Source organism: Parasteatoda tepidariorum, chromosome 4, assembly GCF_043381705.1.
Source record: "Parasteatoda tepidariorum isolate YZ-2023 chromosome 4, CAS_Ptep_4.0, whole genome shotgun sequence".
In the NCBI taxonomy this organism is placed as follows: domain Eukaryota; kingdom Metazoa; phylum Arthropoda; class Arachnida; order Araneae; family Theridiidae; genus Parasteatoda; species Parasteatoda tepidariorum.
Genome location: NC_092207.1, coordinates 16,409,192 through 16,429,622, shown reverse-complemented (window position 1 = coordinate 16,429,622; position 20,431 = coordinate 16,409,192). Strand labels below are relative to the sequence as shown.

General features: G+C 28.7%; 1 protein-coding gene across 7 annotated transcripts in view; it reads right to left on the bottom strand.

Annotated features, from left to right (window-relative positions):
- LOC107453438 (dachshund homolog 1-like) overlaps positions 1-20,102 on the bottom strand; it is a 243,172-nt gene extending 223,070 nt beyond the window's left edge. For 3 of the 7 annotated variants that reach the window (XM_043040512.2, XM_071179322.1, XM_043040521.2), the window contains exon 1: positions 19,041-20,059. In XM_043040512.2, the coding sequence (XP_042896446.1) occupies positions 19,041-19,819 (779 nt within the window). In that variant the 5' untranslated portion in view covers positions 19,820-20,059. 7 annotated transcript variants of the gene reach the window in all.
- Positions 20,103-20,431: the final 329 nt, after the last annotated feature.

Below are 20,431 nucleotides of genomic sequence, written 5' to 3'. Positions count from 1 at the left end.
CCCAACCCAAACTTGTTAATGTGTTTTAATAAAAATTATTTCTCAAAACAGAAGAAACATTAATTCAAGTAAAATTATCATTCGCAACAAAAATAAATAAAGAAGAGTGTAAAAGAGTAAATTATAAATAAAAAGATAAAATAAAATTTGTAATTTAATATAATTGATAATATGTTATTTAATATAAATAATCATAATTATAAATAAAAGTTATTTTTATTTCTTTCAGTTTTTTCCCCTTTTATTAATTTCTTTGAGATCATATATAATTTTTCCTTTGGATTAAAATTAATTAATTATAGTTATCATATAATTATGATCTTTCAAAATTAAACAGTTTACCATATTATAAATTCTTCAATAAATTTATTTTTTATGTTAAGAAAATTTAATGTTAACGTACAAAACATTTTTCAAAAGGATATTTACTAGAATTCATTAAATTTATTAGCATTATATCAGACATTTTTCAAAAATTGCGACTTGATTATTAAATATTTATTATTTAGAACAACAATTCGCAAAATTTATCAATACCATTCCAAATATTTAATAAAATTTGCGACCTGAGTATTGTTGGGTTAATGTCTTATTGTGATTAACATCATAGTTTAAATTTCTTCATAATCAATGTCTTAAAGATTACGCAAAATACAAAAATGCCAGAAAGAAAAAAAAAAACATTGTCTAGACTATCTTAAAGATTACAACAACTACCAAAAGGTGCTGTTCTGAGAGAACATCAAACTCAAGGTGGTGAAAAAATTAAACGAAAAATATTTCTGAATGATATCGGCAAATATTGACATACAAAGAAAGAAAGACAAGCTCTTAATAGCAATGACCCCGACAATCTAACGTAAGAAAAACAAAGGGCAGGGCCCAGCGTAAACGTCATGTTTACCTATCAGCTTTAAGTTGAGAACCCAAGAATATCTGATGTCTTGTATATAAAAAACAAATATAGAAACACAAGCTGCATTAAACTGGAAGGGAGGAAAAAAAAGAATCACCGAAAAAGGTTCTGTACCAGAGATGTTGATGACAGCTGCGAAAAGAACATTTCGCAAACTTTGACTGCCTTTCCACAACCACCCCTCAGTCAGATATCATCGAAGATTGGGGGTGAGGGGTGGAGATGTCTCCCTCCCCCTCACCCATGCTTTTTCACATCATGTCACAGATCTATGAGCATCTGCAGTGTTTTTTGATGTGACGTCAATATCACAATGGATGTTCCACGCATTATGCAGATTCTGCGTTTGCGATGTACAGATCAGTCAGGAGAAATGTCAATCACAATGGCAAGTGCTAAATGCAAACTTTAGTTGTATTTGGCTGATGGCAAACAAAGTTTTAAGCCTTGTTTTGAAATGAAGAATCATTATTGTTAAAAAAAAAAATGGTTTATTTGTTGTTTTAAAGTGCACAGAAAAACGATGTTTTTTTTTTCTTTTTAACTTCACCTGTTTGAAATAGTATAATATGTTTAACACAAAAATTAAACTAAGTCAATCATTATAGAACTATAAGGGAATAGAGAAATATGAATTATAATAGTAAGTGCTAAATGCTTTTCATATTTTTAATTAGTAAACTAATGATAAGACTAATATAAAATTTGTTTGTATTGTGATGATTCAACTTTTGAGATTTACAAATTAGTTCTGGAGCAGTGGTCAATCACCGTGGCAAGTGCTAATGCAAACTTAGCTTTGTTTAGCAGTGGTAAAGATGGCAAACATTGTTCAACAAAATAAGGATAAAATTATGAGAAAACTTGTTTGCATTGCGATGATTCAACTTTTGCGATTCACAAATTAGTTCTGGAGCAATGGTCAGTAACCATGGCAAGTGCTAATGCGAACTTAGTTTTGTTTAGCAGTGGAAAAGATGGCAATCATTGCTCAACAAAATAAGGATGAAACTAATAGAAAACTTGTTTGCATAGTGATAATTCAACTTTTGCGATTTACAAAGTTGTCAGGAGCAATGTTCTATCATCATGGTTAATGCTAATGCTAACTTAGTTTTGTTTAGTGATTGAAAAAATGGCAAGCATTGTTTTAAACTTTGTTTGATACTAAAATATCTTTGCCAATACAATACTACGCAAAGTTTTAAACTAAATATTAGAGAGGTAGATAACAAGGTATAAATAAGGTATGTAGCATAAAAGATTCTATTTCATTACTAGTACTATCAATTGAAAAACCAAATTGATAACGATAGAAATAGTATATAGTAGTTTTTAAAACTAACTGCATGTACTGATGCACATGACTGGTAAATATTCGCTGCAGAAACCAAAATTTAACCATCTACTGGATAAGGTGAATGGGTTTTTTCCTACAATCATCAGACATTGATGCAGCAAATGGTTTTAACTGCAAAAATGACACCCAAACCTTACTAACCCATGGAAAATGTGTATAATTGTATTTATTAGAGTAGCTAATTCTATGCAAACATAAAGTCTCAATAACAATGTCATTTCATAGACATTTATAACAACACATTAGCATATAAAATCCCTTGTCATTATATTTTTCTTAACTTCCTTCAGCTTTTGACTACTTATATGTTGTCTTTTGGATGCATGCAATTATTTATTTATTGGATCATTATCAATGTTATTATTTGGATGCATGTTATGTTTGTTATTATTTGGATGTTTTTATCTTTTAAAAACTGAGCTGTATTGAAGACATAAGATTGCTTTGGAAGAAAAGCAATTTTTCTTACATTTTTTTTTTATTATAATCAATTAAAATAACATTAAACTGACCAAAGATTTTTGAACGCTGGTGTTGTTCGATTATTACATTGCTAAAAAGGATGATTATTTTTTGTAAAATGGATTTCAATTTATTTTATTCTAGATTCTGAAAATTTTCGGAGAATTTGAGAAAGATAGTGACGTTTTCGAGACATCAACAGCAAATGAATCAAACTCCCGACCACCCCTGAAAGGAACAAAATACTTAAAGAAAAGAAAAAAATCCGGCAACCTCAACAAAACAACCGTTTACAAATAAACTGCGGAACAAACTTCCTGGATTCGAACCCAGCATTTCTTCCTCTCCCACGCTTTCAGGAACTGACGGAAGCATTTGGACTTTCATTGACAAACACACGAGGGGGTCAGTGGCTAGGGGTCAAAAAGTACCTGACCCAAGAAGCATTCAATACCCCTAGATTTTAGGAAGAAAAAAAAAGAAGAAAAAAATGGCACACTTCGTCAAAGCTAGATACCCAGTTGCTTTAGCCAAAACACTGTGCCAGTTTTTTAGAACTTCAAGTGGGGAGGATTTTGGTGGATTGCGAGTATTGTTGGGGGTGTTTGTTGGAACGAATGAGGGGCTTAGAAAGTGGTTGGATTCAGAAAAAATATCCGCCCACAGTACAAATGGATTTTTGCTTTCAGTATGAATCAATGAATGAAAAAGTCGAGTACAAATATTAGCAGTGTTATATGTAATAAATGGTAAAGTGTTTGTAGTAAAGATTCGAAGAGTTGAGTGGGAGATTCGAATGTTTGTTGCGCTTTTTTTGATTCCCACGAAGATAAATGGAGTTGCTTTCATATTAAAAAAAATTTAGTCTGCAACGAACAGGGCCTGTGTGTATATGTGTGAATTCGTGTTGCCTTTCTGTATAACTGAATATCCTTAAATGGCTAATTACACTTTTAGAAAAATAAGCCCAGTTTTGATCCACATTGCCGATGCCTTGAAACATAATAATGTACAAAATCGCCAGTTAACTTAATAAGGTGTTAAATTGAACCATGTTTAAGTTGTTAAGTATTGTGCAATGTAATAATGTGGTTAAACTCTGCATTATATAATTGGATTGATGTTATGGTTCATTAGAGATCTAAAATTTCAAACATTGTATAAATTTTTCATGAAGAATTTTTACTTCAAAAGCATGAGATCAGTTCTTTCTACCCTAATTTAAAGTTTGAATGCAAATATTTAGCATACCTTGTAATTATATGCTTAGACCTTCTTTATGCCAATTAAATTTGTTAATGTAAATGTTTATCTAGTCTATAAAATATAGTTTACTTTTTTTTACTGATATTTAACATTTAAGGCACAAGTTTAGGTATGTTATAAACGGATTCCCAATTTCTAAAATGTAAATTTTGGAAAAAAACTTTTTGAATCAAATAATTAATAAACAATTATCCTGCTCTATTATTTTTACCTCGTTTACCTTCTCTTAATTAAGATATGTTACTTGGATTAATAGTTTTAAGGGTTAAAGTAGTGTGCCAATTCATAACCTATCCAAAAGATACACCGCTTACGAATCAGGCAATGAAATAAATGTTTGGACTTACTGGCAAAAAAATAAAATTCAAGCGAGAATCGTCGTTAGACGTTTGCAAATACGGTTACGGTTAAGTGCCTAATTTCGGCTGTCAGAAAGTGACAGAAAAGCATCATTCTGATAGCTACGCCCGGAAGATAAACTCAACCGTGTCAACTAAAGCAATCAAACAGCTGCTTAGACAGATGTAACAAGTATAATTTCCGAAACGAAATGAAATAATTTTTTTTCGGTCTTCCTTTTCCCTTGCATATAATTCATTTACAAGTGTAACAAACTTATTAGAACGTAAGACTGAAAACAATTTAATCTTTTTTCAACATCACCGACAAAAATTTTCTGGCTCCGTCTGATTATTCTTCATTTAACAAAAAAGAACTTACGTTTTAAAAGTTAATATAGTACAGTGTCAAATTAACTGAAGACCAAGAAACTTAATAGTTTCTTGCAGCAATTCCCAGATGGTATTTTGCGGGACCTAAGGACTCCGTAGAAAGGTAAAAGGAATTTCATGAGTTGGGGTCAGCTATTAATTTTTGGTTCAATATTAAGGATATTTTTATAAAATTATTTGGGTAAAAATACGATAAAAAATAAATAGCAAATTGTAAAAAAAGATTTTTTTTTCAGTAAAAATTTATTGAATAAATTTCTAAAAGGATATGCATTTACAAATGATTGCATCAATATTTCTCATCAAACTTCCAAATTTTAAATAAAATAAACAATTTTAAGAATGAAAATGATTTTCGTCTGATTGCCATTCTTACAATTTATAACAGTTCTTTTTCATAAACCTTAATTTAGATCTTTTTCTTCAATTTCAACTTATACAGCAAAAGCTACTAGTCTCAAAATGTTGGACTATTATACTCATAGAGAGGGGATAGAATGCTCGCCTCCCAATTAGGTGATCCAGGTTTGAACCCCAGCTGTGGCGGATCGAAACGAATTCCGCACCCGGCTTTCACCGACCACAGTGCTGACGAAGATTACCCTCAGTGGTAGGCAGATCGTAGGTTAGAGTCCTTTTGCCGTCGGGCTAACCGTGAGACGTTATTATGATTTTTCTCTCCATTTAACGTAAAAATGCGGGTTATTTCTATCAAAAAGTCCTCCACGAAGGCAAACTTCTCCCAATATTTGATCCAGAAGTTCCCTTTTCTTCTGGATTGGTTTCAAAACTACGAGGCCACGTAGTTCAACATTGGTAGTCACAAACTCGAAATTGGGTCGGCTGTTCAACGACGGATATACATATTATACTCCTGACATTAAATGAACAAGAAAGTGAACACAGACTACCTTGAAGGACTATTTAAACTAGAAAAGCATCTGGCATTTTGAGAAAGTTCGGAGATCATCAGTATACAAATGCGGTGGAACATTTGTAAATTGATTCAACCAACAATTTGATGATCTGGTTCTAGACCATCCAAGATCTGGAGCAATTGCAAGTTTCAGACTTTTGACCGAGGATGATTGTTTGCCTGCCTACTTGTTTTGTTTTAAATTTATAAATTCTTTCTAGTGTTGTTTATTTGACTCTGGACAAGTTTTTAATCCTGATCACCTAGACAAGTGCAAAGTACTCAGAAGTTTTAATGATCTGCCTCAAACGCATTGGAGATCTAATGGCATAATAAACAAAGCTTGGCATTCGCCAACAACAACACACTAGTTCAATAAGAGTAAGGACGATTGTTTTTACCGGCTTAGTACTTGATAATGAAAATTCACGTAGATGGTTTTGATGAGTTACAGAACGGTACAGGTAACACTGCAGGCTGTAAAATGTTGCTTAATTAAAGTTTTTTTCTTCTTTCTTTTTAAATAGAACATTGCTATTGCACATAACTAATCAAGCTAAGTATAATTCAAAGCGTTTACTGGATCATTTTTAATGAATTTTCTTTCAAAATTTAAAATAGATTTGAACTTCAGCGTTGAATAATGAATAATAACTCCTATAATGAGTAACCATTCACCATTTTAACGCACCAATGACTTGCGACATTGAAAGCTAATGAAAATGGTAACGAAACTCTCAACTCGATAATTTACTTTTTTTCAGTTTGTTTTGTGAAATTACAGAAGAGTTATTAAATAAGCGAGATTTCTGACGAAATGTTGACATTTCCTCGTCACACCTAAACGCTTCAGCAAATAGATGGGCAATTAGCAATCACAACTATAGAAAAAACAAAAGTATTTTCTCTTTCTGCACCCTGTCGGAAGTCAAGAAAACTGAATTGTGATTTCTAGTACCAGGATATAAAGTTCATCTTTGTTTTGAAAAGTTGCCGACAAATGAATAGGGTGAATAATCAGTCGGTGAACTTCAGACAAGTCTCTCATCAACTTCATTTAAAATGAGTTCATCAGTTGATGTCAATTTCAGGTTTTTAATAAGCCTGTTGTTATCAGGTTTCGCTAGAGAAAAAGCATCCCTTGCTTATCGTCTTTACTTATTGTTTATGCTTTTTGCTTATCGTCTATGTTTTATATATGCTAATTTAATTCAATTACGTATCGTATGCAAAATTTTTTGTATCGAATAGGGCACACATAGGAAGGAGTGTTATAAGAGTCAGTGTAATCTTTTTTTCTTTCTAATTTATGTTTAAATTTTTAGAAAAAAGAACTATTTTTCTTTAATGTTAATTAGTTCAACCAAAATGTTCAATATCTGATATACGATTTAAAGTAGTTAGTATCATGTTGTGTTAAATTTTACTTGTAATAAATTCAAACTAATATAAGAGAAGAAAAAAAATTTGGCTTTGAACTGTTGCTCCACAAATTAAAAATTAACATTTTTTTTTAAAAAAAAAGCTCAAATTCATTTATTTGTTCCCTGACTAATATTCATTGCTTTTCTCATTAATTCTCGCTTATTTTCTTCCCTATTTAAATTTTTTCATTCAATTATTCCATTATTCACTCGCTATATTAAAGTTTTTAAGTAAATATTTAAAAGTTTCAGTTATTTTACAGTTATTTTAATGATGGTTGCCAAATATTAAATAAAATTCGAAAAAGTGCGTATCCTATATTCCCAAACTAACATAGACTAAATGAGCCTAATATAATTATGTCATAAATTAAATAAAACACATATCTGCTATTAAAAAAATTTTTTTAAACTTTATATCATTAAAATTACTAATCTTGAAATATCCTTCCTTCAATAAGTTCAAGTTGAAATATTTACACTTCTTAAGACTGAATAAATAAAGATTGAAACAAATTCCGAGAATGAATAAATATATTGTTAATTACATTAAAAAAAATTTAAAATCTTTTTAATATATTTTCGATATTTAATATTACACAAAATATTTTCGTGCCNCCTTCAATGAGTTCAAGTTGAAATATTTAAACTTCTTAAGACTGAATAAATAAAGATTGAAACAAATTCCGAGAATGAATAAATATATTGTTAATTACATAAAAAAAATTTTAAAATCTTTTTAATATATTCTCGATATTTAATACTACACAAAATATTTTCGTGCCATTCACTTATTTTTAATTAAGATAAAAAAAAAAAAATGCAAACATACACATATAAATATTTATACCAAAAAAAAGCAATTAGAACTTGCTCTACCAAAAACATATAGATTTATTTAATATGTTTTATTCTAAAAATAAAAAAACAATAAAATTATAATCTTAAATTAAAATTTTTTATCAGGAGATAATTATTGATCGGACATTAAACAAACGATCCCTCCAACAATCGGGCAAATGCTATATCTAAGTGAATAATCATAACCCCGTCAATAACATTTCTCTGCCCCGATTCACCGTTTGTCCGGGAATTCTCCCACATTTACCCCTTCCAACATATCTGGGATTGGAAAGGGGGGAGGACACCCATCGTTCTCTTCCAAGGATAAGGGTATGAGTCCGGTGACTCAGTCAATTCGTTCAACCGTAGAAATAGATTACTGGCGTTCGATTGTTCTTTCTGTCTCTTTGATTTCGTTACGTCATTTGGTTATTATTCCCGATGAAACAGGCTATTTATTATTATATTTTTTTTTTTAGAAACTCGTACGATTGCTTACTGCTACCGGAATATTATTTTAATTCTCGTTTGAAAATATCGTTTTACTTTTAATTGCAGTAGTTTATCGTTTTCTGTTACTGATATCGTCTGAAAATTGGCAGTTTAAAAATAAATTAAGTTAATTAGGAGGATAGGGAATTAGAAAATAAGGAATTTATCAAAAATTAATTAGGTAAATATTAAAAAAATAAATTAGGAAAATATTAAAAATGCTCTTAAACTAATTTACAACAGGGAGAAAATTATTCTTCTTATATGGGAGAAAAAATTACAGAAATATCATAACATAATAAAACTCTCTGACTTGATGATAATAAAACATAACAAATTGCAAATTATTTTCAAATGTCCAAAATGATGCTAAAATATTTCAAAAAGATTTTATGTATAAATAATGTGGTTTATTAAATGATTGTATCATAGAAACATCTTTAAGATTATGAATATGTTTAGTTACGTTTTTGCAAGCTCAAACAAAAATTTTTTGAAACAGAAAAGAATTGTTTTGCGCTTTGTTTGTATACTTAAGAAGGTATGTGTAACCATATAATAAGTTAAATGACATAAGTTAGGTAAACATGAGATAAATTAAGCAAATTAAAAAGGTTTAAGTATACCGAAGAAATCATGTGAAATGTATACATAAGATGAAAGGTAAGGATATTAAAAGGAAAAAGTAAAGAAGACATTATGTTTACTAATTTAAATAAAAATTATGAACAGAGAAAAAATAAATTCGGTTAAATAAAAATAAATTCTGTGAAATAAAATAATATGAATAGATGTAAAATTATTTTGGATAAATTACAAATTATAAGTGGATGTAAATTGGGAGAAATATCAATGTAAATGTATGCATAAGAGATATCAGGTGAAATAAAAAGAAAAAAAATTGGGATTAAAAAGGATAAATAAAACAACAAAAATAATTTCAGCTACCTTTCTTATAAAAATAATTTCAGTTGCCATTCAGTACATTGGCTGCATGTTGGTGAAATGGTTGAAACATTACCAAACAATAAAAAATGAACAACAATAAGTAATTAATTCGATTTTTTTTACCACTTTGGAAAAATCGAAGTGAAATACTATTAATAAATAAAGACAAGTTAATGTTGCCATAAAATAAAATACTATGCTTTACCGAAATAATGAAAATTATGCTTCAACTTGGCACCGTATTAAAAATGGCAGCAAATTTGCACGATTTTATGAATTATCAAGCTCTAAAATGTAATCAAATTAAAGAAGAAATCGCAGGATACTATGCTTCAACTTGGTACATTCAAGGTGCAGTAAATTTGACCGATATTACAACTGCTCTGCAAATTAGAATCAAATTTAAGAAGGATTAATTTCCAGGATAGTTTATTTCAACTTGGCACTGTATTAAAGTTGCAGCAAATTCAAACGATATCAGAACTTTTTTCAAAATGTAATCAAATTTAAGAAGGATTAATTTCCAGGATAGTTTATTTCAACTTGGCACTGCATTAAAGTTGCAGCAAATTCAAACAATATCAGGATTTTTTCAAAATGTAATCAAATTTAAGAAGGATTGATTTTCAGGATAGTATGCTTAAACTTTGCACTGTATTAAAGTTGATGCAAATCCAAACGATATCAGGACATTTTTAAAAATACAATCAAATTTACGAAGGATTAATTTGCAGGGTAGTATGCCTCAACTTGGCATTGCATTAAAGTTGCAACAAATTCAAACGATATCAGATTGATTTAACACGCTCTAAAATTTCCAACACTGTAACATTCAACAATACTTCATATGATACCTTAGTCAGAAAAAAAAAAATAATTCTTCTTAAAATGGTTCGCCTTTTTATACTCAACATGAAGAACAATATTCCTGCACCCTTTCTCACTTCTTTAAACGATTTAACAGATCAAAGCCCACATTTAGGCGCTAGCTCACCCCTTTCTCTACAAAATCCTTTCCCCATTTCTCCAAATGCAAAGGAGGGGATATTTTTGAAAAACTGGATTAGGTGTACTTTCATAGAGGAGTAAAACGGGGAGTATGAGGGTCTTGTCCTCCCCTTTTTACCCCATTCCACCCCTTTTCTCTCATTTTTCTAAAGAAACTGCCCCGAAACACAATGCAGAGGTTAAACTAACCGACTGTCAAGAGTTGTAGAAAAAGCTAAAAGACTTTTCTGAAATACATTTCTTCAAGGTGGTTGAACTAAAAACGTATTTTTTATTCTTTCCTTATTTTTATTCGGAAGAAATATAGTTTTTTTTCTGGAAAGTTTATTTTAATATTTTTTTTTTGAATTTTAAAATGTGTCGCTTTGTTGGGTATGAACTGTTGATTTGTGGGTTTTTAAAAAGTCGCGGGTCAGTTCTCACCGTATGAAGGTTAAAATGATTGACTTTTCAAAAAAAAATTTTACTTCATTTTTTTATTTGATATTTTTTATTGCTGTCATTTTTTTCATTTTTTTTTTCGAATCCTTAGAGAAACACTTTTATCTATTATTTTCATACCTGGAATCTGTGGGGGTACCGTCAAAATTTGGGGATACCTTCCTTCTCTTGTTTAAGTACATCGTTTAAATAGGTCTCTTATTTTCCGTTAAAAAATGTTTTTAGTATGGAAAACAAATATTTATCCTTGTTAGATATTACTTTTTTCTGTCTAAAAAACTAATATCTAAGACTCAATATTTTTATAAAAAATATTTTAGTAAGTAAATTTTATTTTTTGTAAAAAATAAATGCAAAAATAATGATATTTAGATCTCCAGATTTGTAAAAAATGTTATCTTTTCCATAAAAAGACATATTTTTGGAATAAAAGCCTGATTCTTTTTATAAAACTAATTATTGGGGGTAGGAAGATCTATTTTGTATAAAATAGTATTTTTAAATGAAAAAAAAACTATTATTACATATTAATGCTATTTTAATGCATGTTCATAATTACATGCTATCTTAAAAAACTTGGAAATTTTCTGTAAAAATATACCTATGTATTTTCCGAAAGAATAAGTTATTAAACTTGTATTTTCAATAAATACTTTTCTTAACATAATAATATTCAGCTCTTTTGCCTTACAAACATTTTTACATACTATTTTAGTTAAAAAATACAAATGTATTTAAGACACTTAATTTTTCTTCCATGATAAATACACAAACATACCAAAGTATATTTTTGAAAGTGTATTTTAAACAAATATGTCAACTTTCTTTTGCATTGAATGCTATTTAATATAGCATGCTATATTTATTATAGTAAAATCACTGAATAATCATGATGTTAGTATGTGATTATCACATACTAACATGATGATTATCGGACTATATTTACTAAAGTGTATGATAGAATTAAAAAGCGTAATAAAATCTAGATAGGATATATTAGGTCTCTGGTATCACATTTGGATTTTACCTTATTTTAAAAAATTCAAAATCAAAATACGGTAAAAAGTACCGGCACTCATGGTGGGAGTGTTTACTGTGAAATCCATTTTTAACGGAACATATTATGGAACAAAAAATATGTTATACCGTAAATTTTAGCGTAATAATTACAGTAAAATCACTGAATCATTTTAATGAAATAAATATTACTGTAAAAGTTACGATATAATATTTTACAGTGAAAATGGATGATCACTTTACATCGTAATTCAATCGGAGATTTTTTAAAGTGCATGTATTTCATGCAATCTAAACCGTGTAATAAGCATAATAGATTCATAAAATATGATAAAAACTATATATGATACATTAGTTTTGTAGTATCACAATTAAATTCTATCATATTTTATTATTTAACATACTTGGATAAAATAATAACTATTAATAGTTGTCTTATATCAAGTATCACATTTAAATTCTATCATATTTTATTATTTATCATACTTAGATAAAATAATTAGTATTAATATTTGTCTAATATCTAGTATCACATTTAAATTCTATCATATTTTATAATTTTTCATACTTGGATAAACTAATAAGTATTAATATTTGTCTTATATCTAACATCACATTTAAATTCTATCATATTTTATTATTTATCATACTTAGATAAACTAATAAGTATTAATATTTGTCTTATATCTAGCATCACATTTAAATTCTATCATATTTTATTATTTATCATACTTGGATTAAATAATAAGTATTAGTATTTGTCTCATATCTCAATCTATTTACAGTTCATGAAGGTTAGCGATAATGCAATGTGCAGCACCAACAAAAATTCAAATAAAAAAAATTAGCATAAACCAAAATAAAAAAACTAAATTTGAAGTACATAATACATCATACACTAAAAATGTAATCTAATTTTTTAAAAATTTCAAAATCATATTAGAACAGAACAGTACCGTTGCATATTGTACAATGCAAAAAGGCAATTAGCAAAAATGAAACAACAAAAAACGTCTCTACAAAAAAACTCTCCTTTTTTTCTGAGGAAACAAAAATGGTATATTTTTTTTGGAATCTTCCATAAATATTGTTTATGACGAGCAACAGTAAATGTCGTTGCAAAGAGCGGGGCTTAGTAAATTTATTGGGGTAATTAAATTGCATTCCCTTCGATAGATGAAACAAACTGCACCATATTTAATGTTTTTCTAACCCCATATCTCCGACCCAATGAAGTCCCCCTGATTTGATTTCATCTTTCATTTAATTACGTTTCCTCACTTAAGTTCAATAAGAAGTAAATCTAATCCAAGACGATAATGCGTAGAAAGGAACAAAAAAAAAAGTAGTTTTTTTTTTTCCTGTGGATTTTTCCTTTTTCGATTTACTTGTTTGTTTATGAACCCCAACGAAAGAGAAAGGATCTAAATTTGAATATGGAATTATGTTTGATAATCTTTCTAAATAATTACAGATTATTTCAAATTATTCCAAACTTTATTTTCAAATAATTGCAGATTATTTTCTATAATTGTTTTTCTAGAAAATATGCCAGACTAGTTCGCTATTTTATCCATATTTTATGAAATTTGAAAATGGAATTATGTTCGATAATATTTTCTAAATAATTACAGATTATTTCAAATTATTCGAAATTTTGTTTTTAAATTATTGCTGATTATTTTCTATAATTGTTTTTCTAATAATGATGCCGGACTTTTATTTTGCTATTTAATCCATATTTCATAAAATTTGAATATGGAATTATGCTTGATAATCGTTCTAAATAAAATTACAAAATATTTCAAATTATTCGAAATTTTGTTTTTAAATAAATGCAGATTATTTTCTATAATTGTTTTTCTAAACAAGATGCCAGACTATTGTTTTGATATTTAATCCGTATTTTATTAAACCCGATGAAAAAGAAATATTAAACTTAAAGGTGTTGTTAAATTTAACATTGTATTACAAATTATTAGTTAATTACAGATTATGGATTAGGATATAAAATTAATTTTAACTAACTATAGAATATAGATATCACATCAAAGACTTAAGACGCATAAAACTTAATTTATAAAGACCTAAAAAATGAATTTATAGCCAGATCGATTGTATGTCTATTATTATTATTATTTTTTTTTTTTTTATCAAACCTGATAAATGAAAGAACTGAACTTAAATGAAGAATTAACGTTAACAATGTATCAAAAACCAATAATTAATTGTAGATTAAGGCATATATCATAATGTACAATTATAGAATATAAATATCAAATTAAAAGTTGATGTTTATCTTGGGTAATTGATGTTTATCTTGGGTAATTGATGTTTATCTTTTTAAATAATTTAAAATTTATTCCATTCAAGTATTTTAAAATTTTTCAAAAAGGATTATCTAAAGAGAGTATTTAATAAGTAATTGATTATATTTAGGTACATCATAAGTAAATAAAAATAAAAAAAAATAATATAATAAATAAGTTAATCAAATGCAAATCAAAATTAAAAAGGAGTCGTACTTATAACTTACTTAATAAAACTAACTGCACAATTTTCAATCGGAAGCTAAATTTTTTAACAAAAATATGTACACCAAGCATATTTAAAAATTTTAATTGATAAAATTTGTTTAACTGAATTCTTATTTCTTACTTGTATAAAATTTGAAAAATTTCTTATACTGTAATGAACTTCTTATAAGTGTATTCTTTTTTTATCAATCTTTTTTTATCAATCATTTACTTAGTCACTGTCCCATTGAAAATTATCTCTATTAAAAAATTACATTAATTTAAGTTATATTAATTGAATTCTGTCACTAAAGTTATATTAACTCATCTTTATGAGCGACAATGTTAACTCAGTTCCTTACTGCAGCAATGTTATGTAATTTCAAACCGACGAACGTTAAAAATCTTTAGTAAACAAGTTAATTTAATTTCTTAAAATTGACTGTAGCAATTCTTTTTCTTCAAATTATGTAATAATTTCTCAATAATTCAATTTAAAAAAACATTTCAAATTTTTATAGTTACGTTTGTGAGAAATTTTTTTTTTTTAATAATCTAGCTCTCCAAAAAAATCAGACTCATTTCCAGACCGAATTAAACAGTTAAAAAAATTTTTTTTTCGAAATATGCTTTTTTATTTTTTGTTTAAACGCATTTCCTATTTTCAAATTCAGTTCCTTATGTAAGACTCTTTTTTTAAATAAAACATTTAAACACTTCATGAATAAATTCATTAAGCATTTATGTTTGCAATGGCTGGAACAATTATGAACAAAATCAATACTAATAATTTTTGTAAAGATGTAATAGAAATACGATATTCAATAACTAATTATAAATTTGTTTTGTTTCAATATTTTCACAAATCAAACTTTTTTTATTAAAAAAAATTTTGAAGGAAAAGCTATATAGTATATAATACCGGTAAATTCAATTATTGAGAAAGACTAGTAATCGTAAAATGGGAATACATTAAAAATTTGTAAAAGTTTTCAAACGGAAAATAAATGCCTGCATTATCCGTTACGAAATCGTTTTTCCAAAAGGGAAGCTCCAAGTGACGGGATGCCTGATTTCATTTGCCTTAACGAAAAGCGACAATTTTCCGGGACGCCAGATACATTTTCCCGATACCGCACACTGCATATAATTCCGATTTCGAATGTTGATTTCTCATCAAAAGATGGCGGATTTGCGGTTTTACAAATATTTTAAACAAGTTTTAGAACTCTATTAACTATATATTATGAATTAGCTACCCTTAAACTCTTAACATACTTACAACAAATATGTATTTTTTCTTAATTAAATAATTCCTAGAAATTCTAAGAACGTTTTAAAAAACTTGTATGTATGATTATTTAATGCGTTGATTTATATTTAAAGCTTTCAAAATTCATGGATTTTATAATTCATGAAATTGTTAACATCGTTACAGCGATAAAAATCGCGGAGGCAAGGAAAATAAACATTTAAAAGTTTTTTTTTTTTCAGCTAATAATACATTATAAAAAAACAGTCGCATTATTTTAGATATCTTCTTATTCAAATTAAAAATAGCTGTATACTCTAAATATTACACATGTTCTTTTCCTAAAAATGTGAAGGTAAAAAAATTACACAGAAAACATTATTATTTCATCAAAAAGTAACTAAAATGAAAAAGTAGTATTATCTACCTTTTTTTTAAAAACAAAACCAAGCGTTAAAATTTTTCTTCAGTATTAAAATTTCATAAAAAAATTTCGATAATACTTTCTATTATGGTTTAATTTAGAATTTGTGAAGGAAAAAGTTTCGCAAAAGTAGCATTTTATATCTTTAATGCATCTATTGTTGGTAGATACAGGTTGCTAAATCTTTATAGTCGAAAGAAAAGTTTATTAATATACCAAGATGCAGAACTAACTTAATTCGATACGTATGAATTAAAATAAAATATAATGGTATAATACTATATTATTTTATATATAATCTATACACGTCTTGCTAAATTTTTAAGACCTTTGAAAAATTCCCATGCTGTAAATTTTTAGCATTAAATAGAAATAATGTTGTTAATCACATTTTTTTTAATATACCTAATAAGAGTATTATATTGTTGTTATGTATAATATATTACTGATATATAATTTATTACGATGGAGCAACATTTGTAGTTTTAAGATTTTCTGTATACAGCTCATGTATCTCATGCCGCATGTAACGCATTGAAATTTATAAGAAAAAATTTAACACACTACACAACTAATACCAAAAGGTAAACATATGTTTACATTTAACACTTTAATTTTAAAAAATTGGGATAGTAAGATTTAAATACTGAAGTCGAGCAAATTTAATTACTAAGTATAAAAAAAATTAACTAAACATTAAGCTTAATTTTCCAATGCTTCAATAATACATGCGAAATTTTAACGATTTCAGGATTAGCATGCAACATAGGATGGAAATGAAAGCTGTTTCTTTGTAATATTGAAAGCACATTAAATTTTTATTTATTTATTTATTTTACTAAATCAACACAATAGCTAACAAACGCTTGAATTAGATTGCAGTAATGTTTTTATTTCTAAAACTATCAGTCGCTCCCTTTATTATTTACTAAACATATTTTAAATCGAATCCTTTCAAAGCAATACCTGATTTATGATAATCAAATTATATAGTGCAAATACTTTTGTTTACCAACAATACTTTCGATTGTTGCGGGAATGATTTTAAACAACGCCCTTTCCGTATTTATTGTGCAACACATTTGTAATGTAAAATACCTTATAAAAACTAAAAAAGATTTTTGTAACCTATTATTTATCATCTATAAATCAAATCTTCATAAAATAAATTCATTTCTGATACTATGTATAAAACGTGTAGTTTGCAGATTAATATTTCAAATATATTAAGCTTTACTAAATTTAAGAAAAAAAGAAAACATAATATTTCTTGTTAATCACTTGTTTAAAACGATTAAATATATTTTATAATGGCATGCTTTGTGAAAGCTTGAATATATTAAAATTGCAACAAAAATATTTCATAGTTTCGAATATTTAAAATAATTTCTGTTTTAGCTGTAACTATAACCATTGTTAGTAAATAATGATTTTAAATGTGTAAACAAAGCACGTTTCATCTGATGCTTTTGAAGATTACACGATTTTATCTGACTTTCTAAAAAACAATCCAAAGACTGATGCAATCTAACATTGTTTAATTTACTAATGTAATATCTAATGTTAACATTATAATGATAGTGAAGTATCTAAATCAAATCATAAAGAAACAGATTAAGTATTCTAAGATCCAAAAATGGATTAAAAGTGTAATTGGAGTCATGAATATAACTTAAATGAAGAATTAATATAAATATTATAAAAAAAACGAAACAGAAAGAGATAATTTACCTATTTTTCTGTAACTATGGATTTCGAAAATAATCACAAGTTAATTTTATTTACATATTTATAATAAAAAGTAATCAATGCAAATAACTTGCATATATTTTTAGGTAAAATAATATTATATCGGTTTTTCAAACACATACAATAAAACTGACTCAAGCGCTTTTAATAACGGAGAAACGAGAGAAAGTTTATCATTAATTGATTAAATTATCAAATTATAAAATTTTCATATTATTAAAAGGTATTTATAAAACTTAAAACGAAAGATGTAACTACAATTTTTGAGTGGTACTTCAGATCTACTTTAATACGTAATCAATATTTTTTAATTGTAAACAAACTGTTTTCAACAATTGCAATTAACACAACTTTAAATAAAATACTGTTAAGTTTTGTTAGCCTATTCAATGAAACTCAAAACTTTTTTGAGAATATCTACAAATGTAGTAAATTTGTCGCAGTGGAGAAATTAAGGCATAATTGTACCAACATCTCAATTTAATTACCTTTTATTTTTATTTTATTTGAATATAAGCAAAGTTATTTTTTCCACCGCCAAATATTTAAAACGCCATGTTTATCGAAACTCTCGTTAGCAAATATTATTTTTTTCAACTGTTATATAAATTCAACTTTATTTACAAGATCTACAAAAAAAAAATTTCACGGGGCAGGTAACGCATTTAATAACTGATTTTAAACAACAGAAAGAAAAAAAAATTTAATAGAAATCTAAGTTGTGAGTAGCATAGGTGATAGTAGCTAAATAGTTTAAAAATACCAAAATTATTGCCAAATAAGTTACGTTCGACGCAACTTTAAAAAGTTTTTTCACTAAACATTGAAGTAGACGAAACGGAATTGATTGAACTGAACCTAAACGAAACGAAAAATGCTAAAAATAAATAAATAAATAAATAAAAAATAGAACAGAACTAACTATAAGTATAATAGATATATAAATGTAAGTATATAAATGTAATTATATCAAACTTCATTTGCACAAATAAAGATCTAACATCAATTTTATTTGTAAGATCTAATGCAAAAACTTTTGTAGTGGGAGGAATGTTTTATATTTGGGCTAATTCAACAAAGAAAACAAAAAATAAACTCAATCGGAACTCTAAGTTCTTGATAGTATTAATGCTGGTACTTAAGTTTAAAATTATAATTAAATAACATAACTAATAAGCAGGACTAGAGAGTTTCTGTTCTAAAAATTATGGTAGGTTATTCGCAAAAGACTAAAAAAGAAGTAAAGAAATAGAAATAAGTATATTAGAGATTTACCTCGCTGTCGTGCAGTCTTTATAAAGTGTGTCAAAGTCTTTACAAGAGAGTAATTTGCATCTGTTGACACCTGGTTGAATGGCACCCAGACCCCTCAAAATGCGCACCTGTTCCACATTGCAGACGATAGGGGTAATGTCCAGTCGCTTCAGCTTGGTGTAGACGGTGTGCAGACCCCCCACTAAATGCTTTAGGAACAGTTCGAATGCTTGAGGTAAACAGAGAAGGTAGTCCCCATTGACTAAAAAGGCAGCCACTTTAGCGCCCCGGTAGTCTATAAGTCTACAATCATTTGCGGTAGCGTCCGTCGTGATACCGGGGGGTGAAATGGGGTGCATGGGACGCTCAAGCCGGGGCGGAGCGCCTAGGTAGCCATGGTGGTGCACTCCACCGTTCCTCATGGCCAACATTCCCATGTGGGCCGGCATGTGTTCCAATTGAGGTTGCTTTACCACAAGAGCATTCATAGCACCTGCGGTCGACATGGGTGGTGTGTAGGGCTTGGACACCATCTGAGGTGGAGATGCTGAAGAAGTCCTTTGTTGATAACTGGGGCTTGAAACCCCCATACCGTGCATGCTGACCACGGGATTGTTGATGGTCTTGGGACTCAAGCTGACCATCGGCGGCCCGCACATGAGTCCGCCCCCGTTGGAGACCGATGTGATGCAATCGCTGACCATCACGCTAGAATCAGGGTTGGGGGAGTTTTGAGGGGAGGAAGGGGAGGGCATGTCCGCCGAAGGTGAGGTGCTTCCTTCGCCACTGCTACCCTCCATGGAGCCAAGAAAAACAATACACTCTTGTCCGCTACCTCTTTCCGAATTCGAAAAGGGCCGCTTTGCCACCACGAGGGGGGAGATATGTGCGGCGGCAAGAACGCAGAGTAAGTCGCAGATCCGACTGGTTCGAACGAAGAGCGAGCGATTATGTTCTAAGCCACTGCCCCTACTTTCTGCTCCGGCTTCGCAGTTTGCTCCCGCCCAATGCGATTGCACCGCACCACAGACGTCACGCGCCAATACAAAGCGTATATGCCGAATCGCTTCTCTCTTTCTGCCCCCCTGCCATTATTTCTTTACCCCCTCCCCTCAGTTAATCCCTGCTTTTTCATTTATTTGTTTTCAGTTTTTTTTTAATTTTTGAGCCATGGTTTCGTGTTACATTCAGCCGGAACTTATTCTCTTTTCCTCTGCAGAGTTTCTCGCCAAGAGATGGGCATGGCTTCAATCGGACTGCCCACTTTTTCCGTTTGTTTATTTATTGTTTTTGCAGTTCCTTTGTGTTTGTTTTCATTTCTTTGTTTTTAAATTTTTATTTGAGACTTTTGGAGTGGACCTCTTACTGTTTGACTGCTGATTAACTGTTTGTTTCTGAGTCTAATTTTTCCT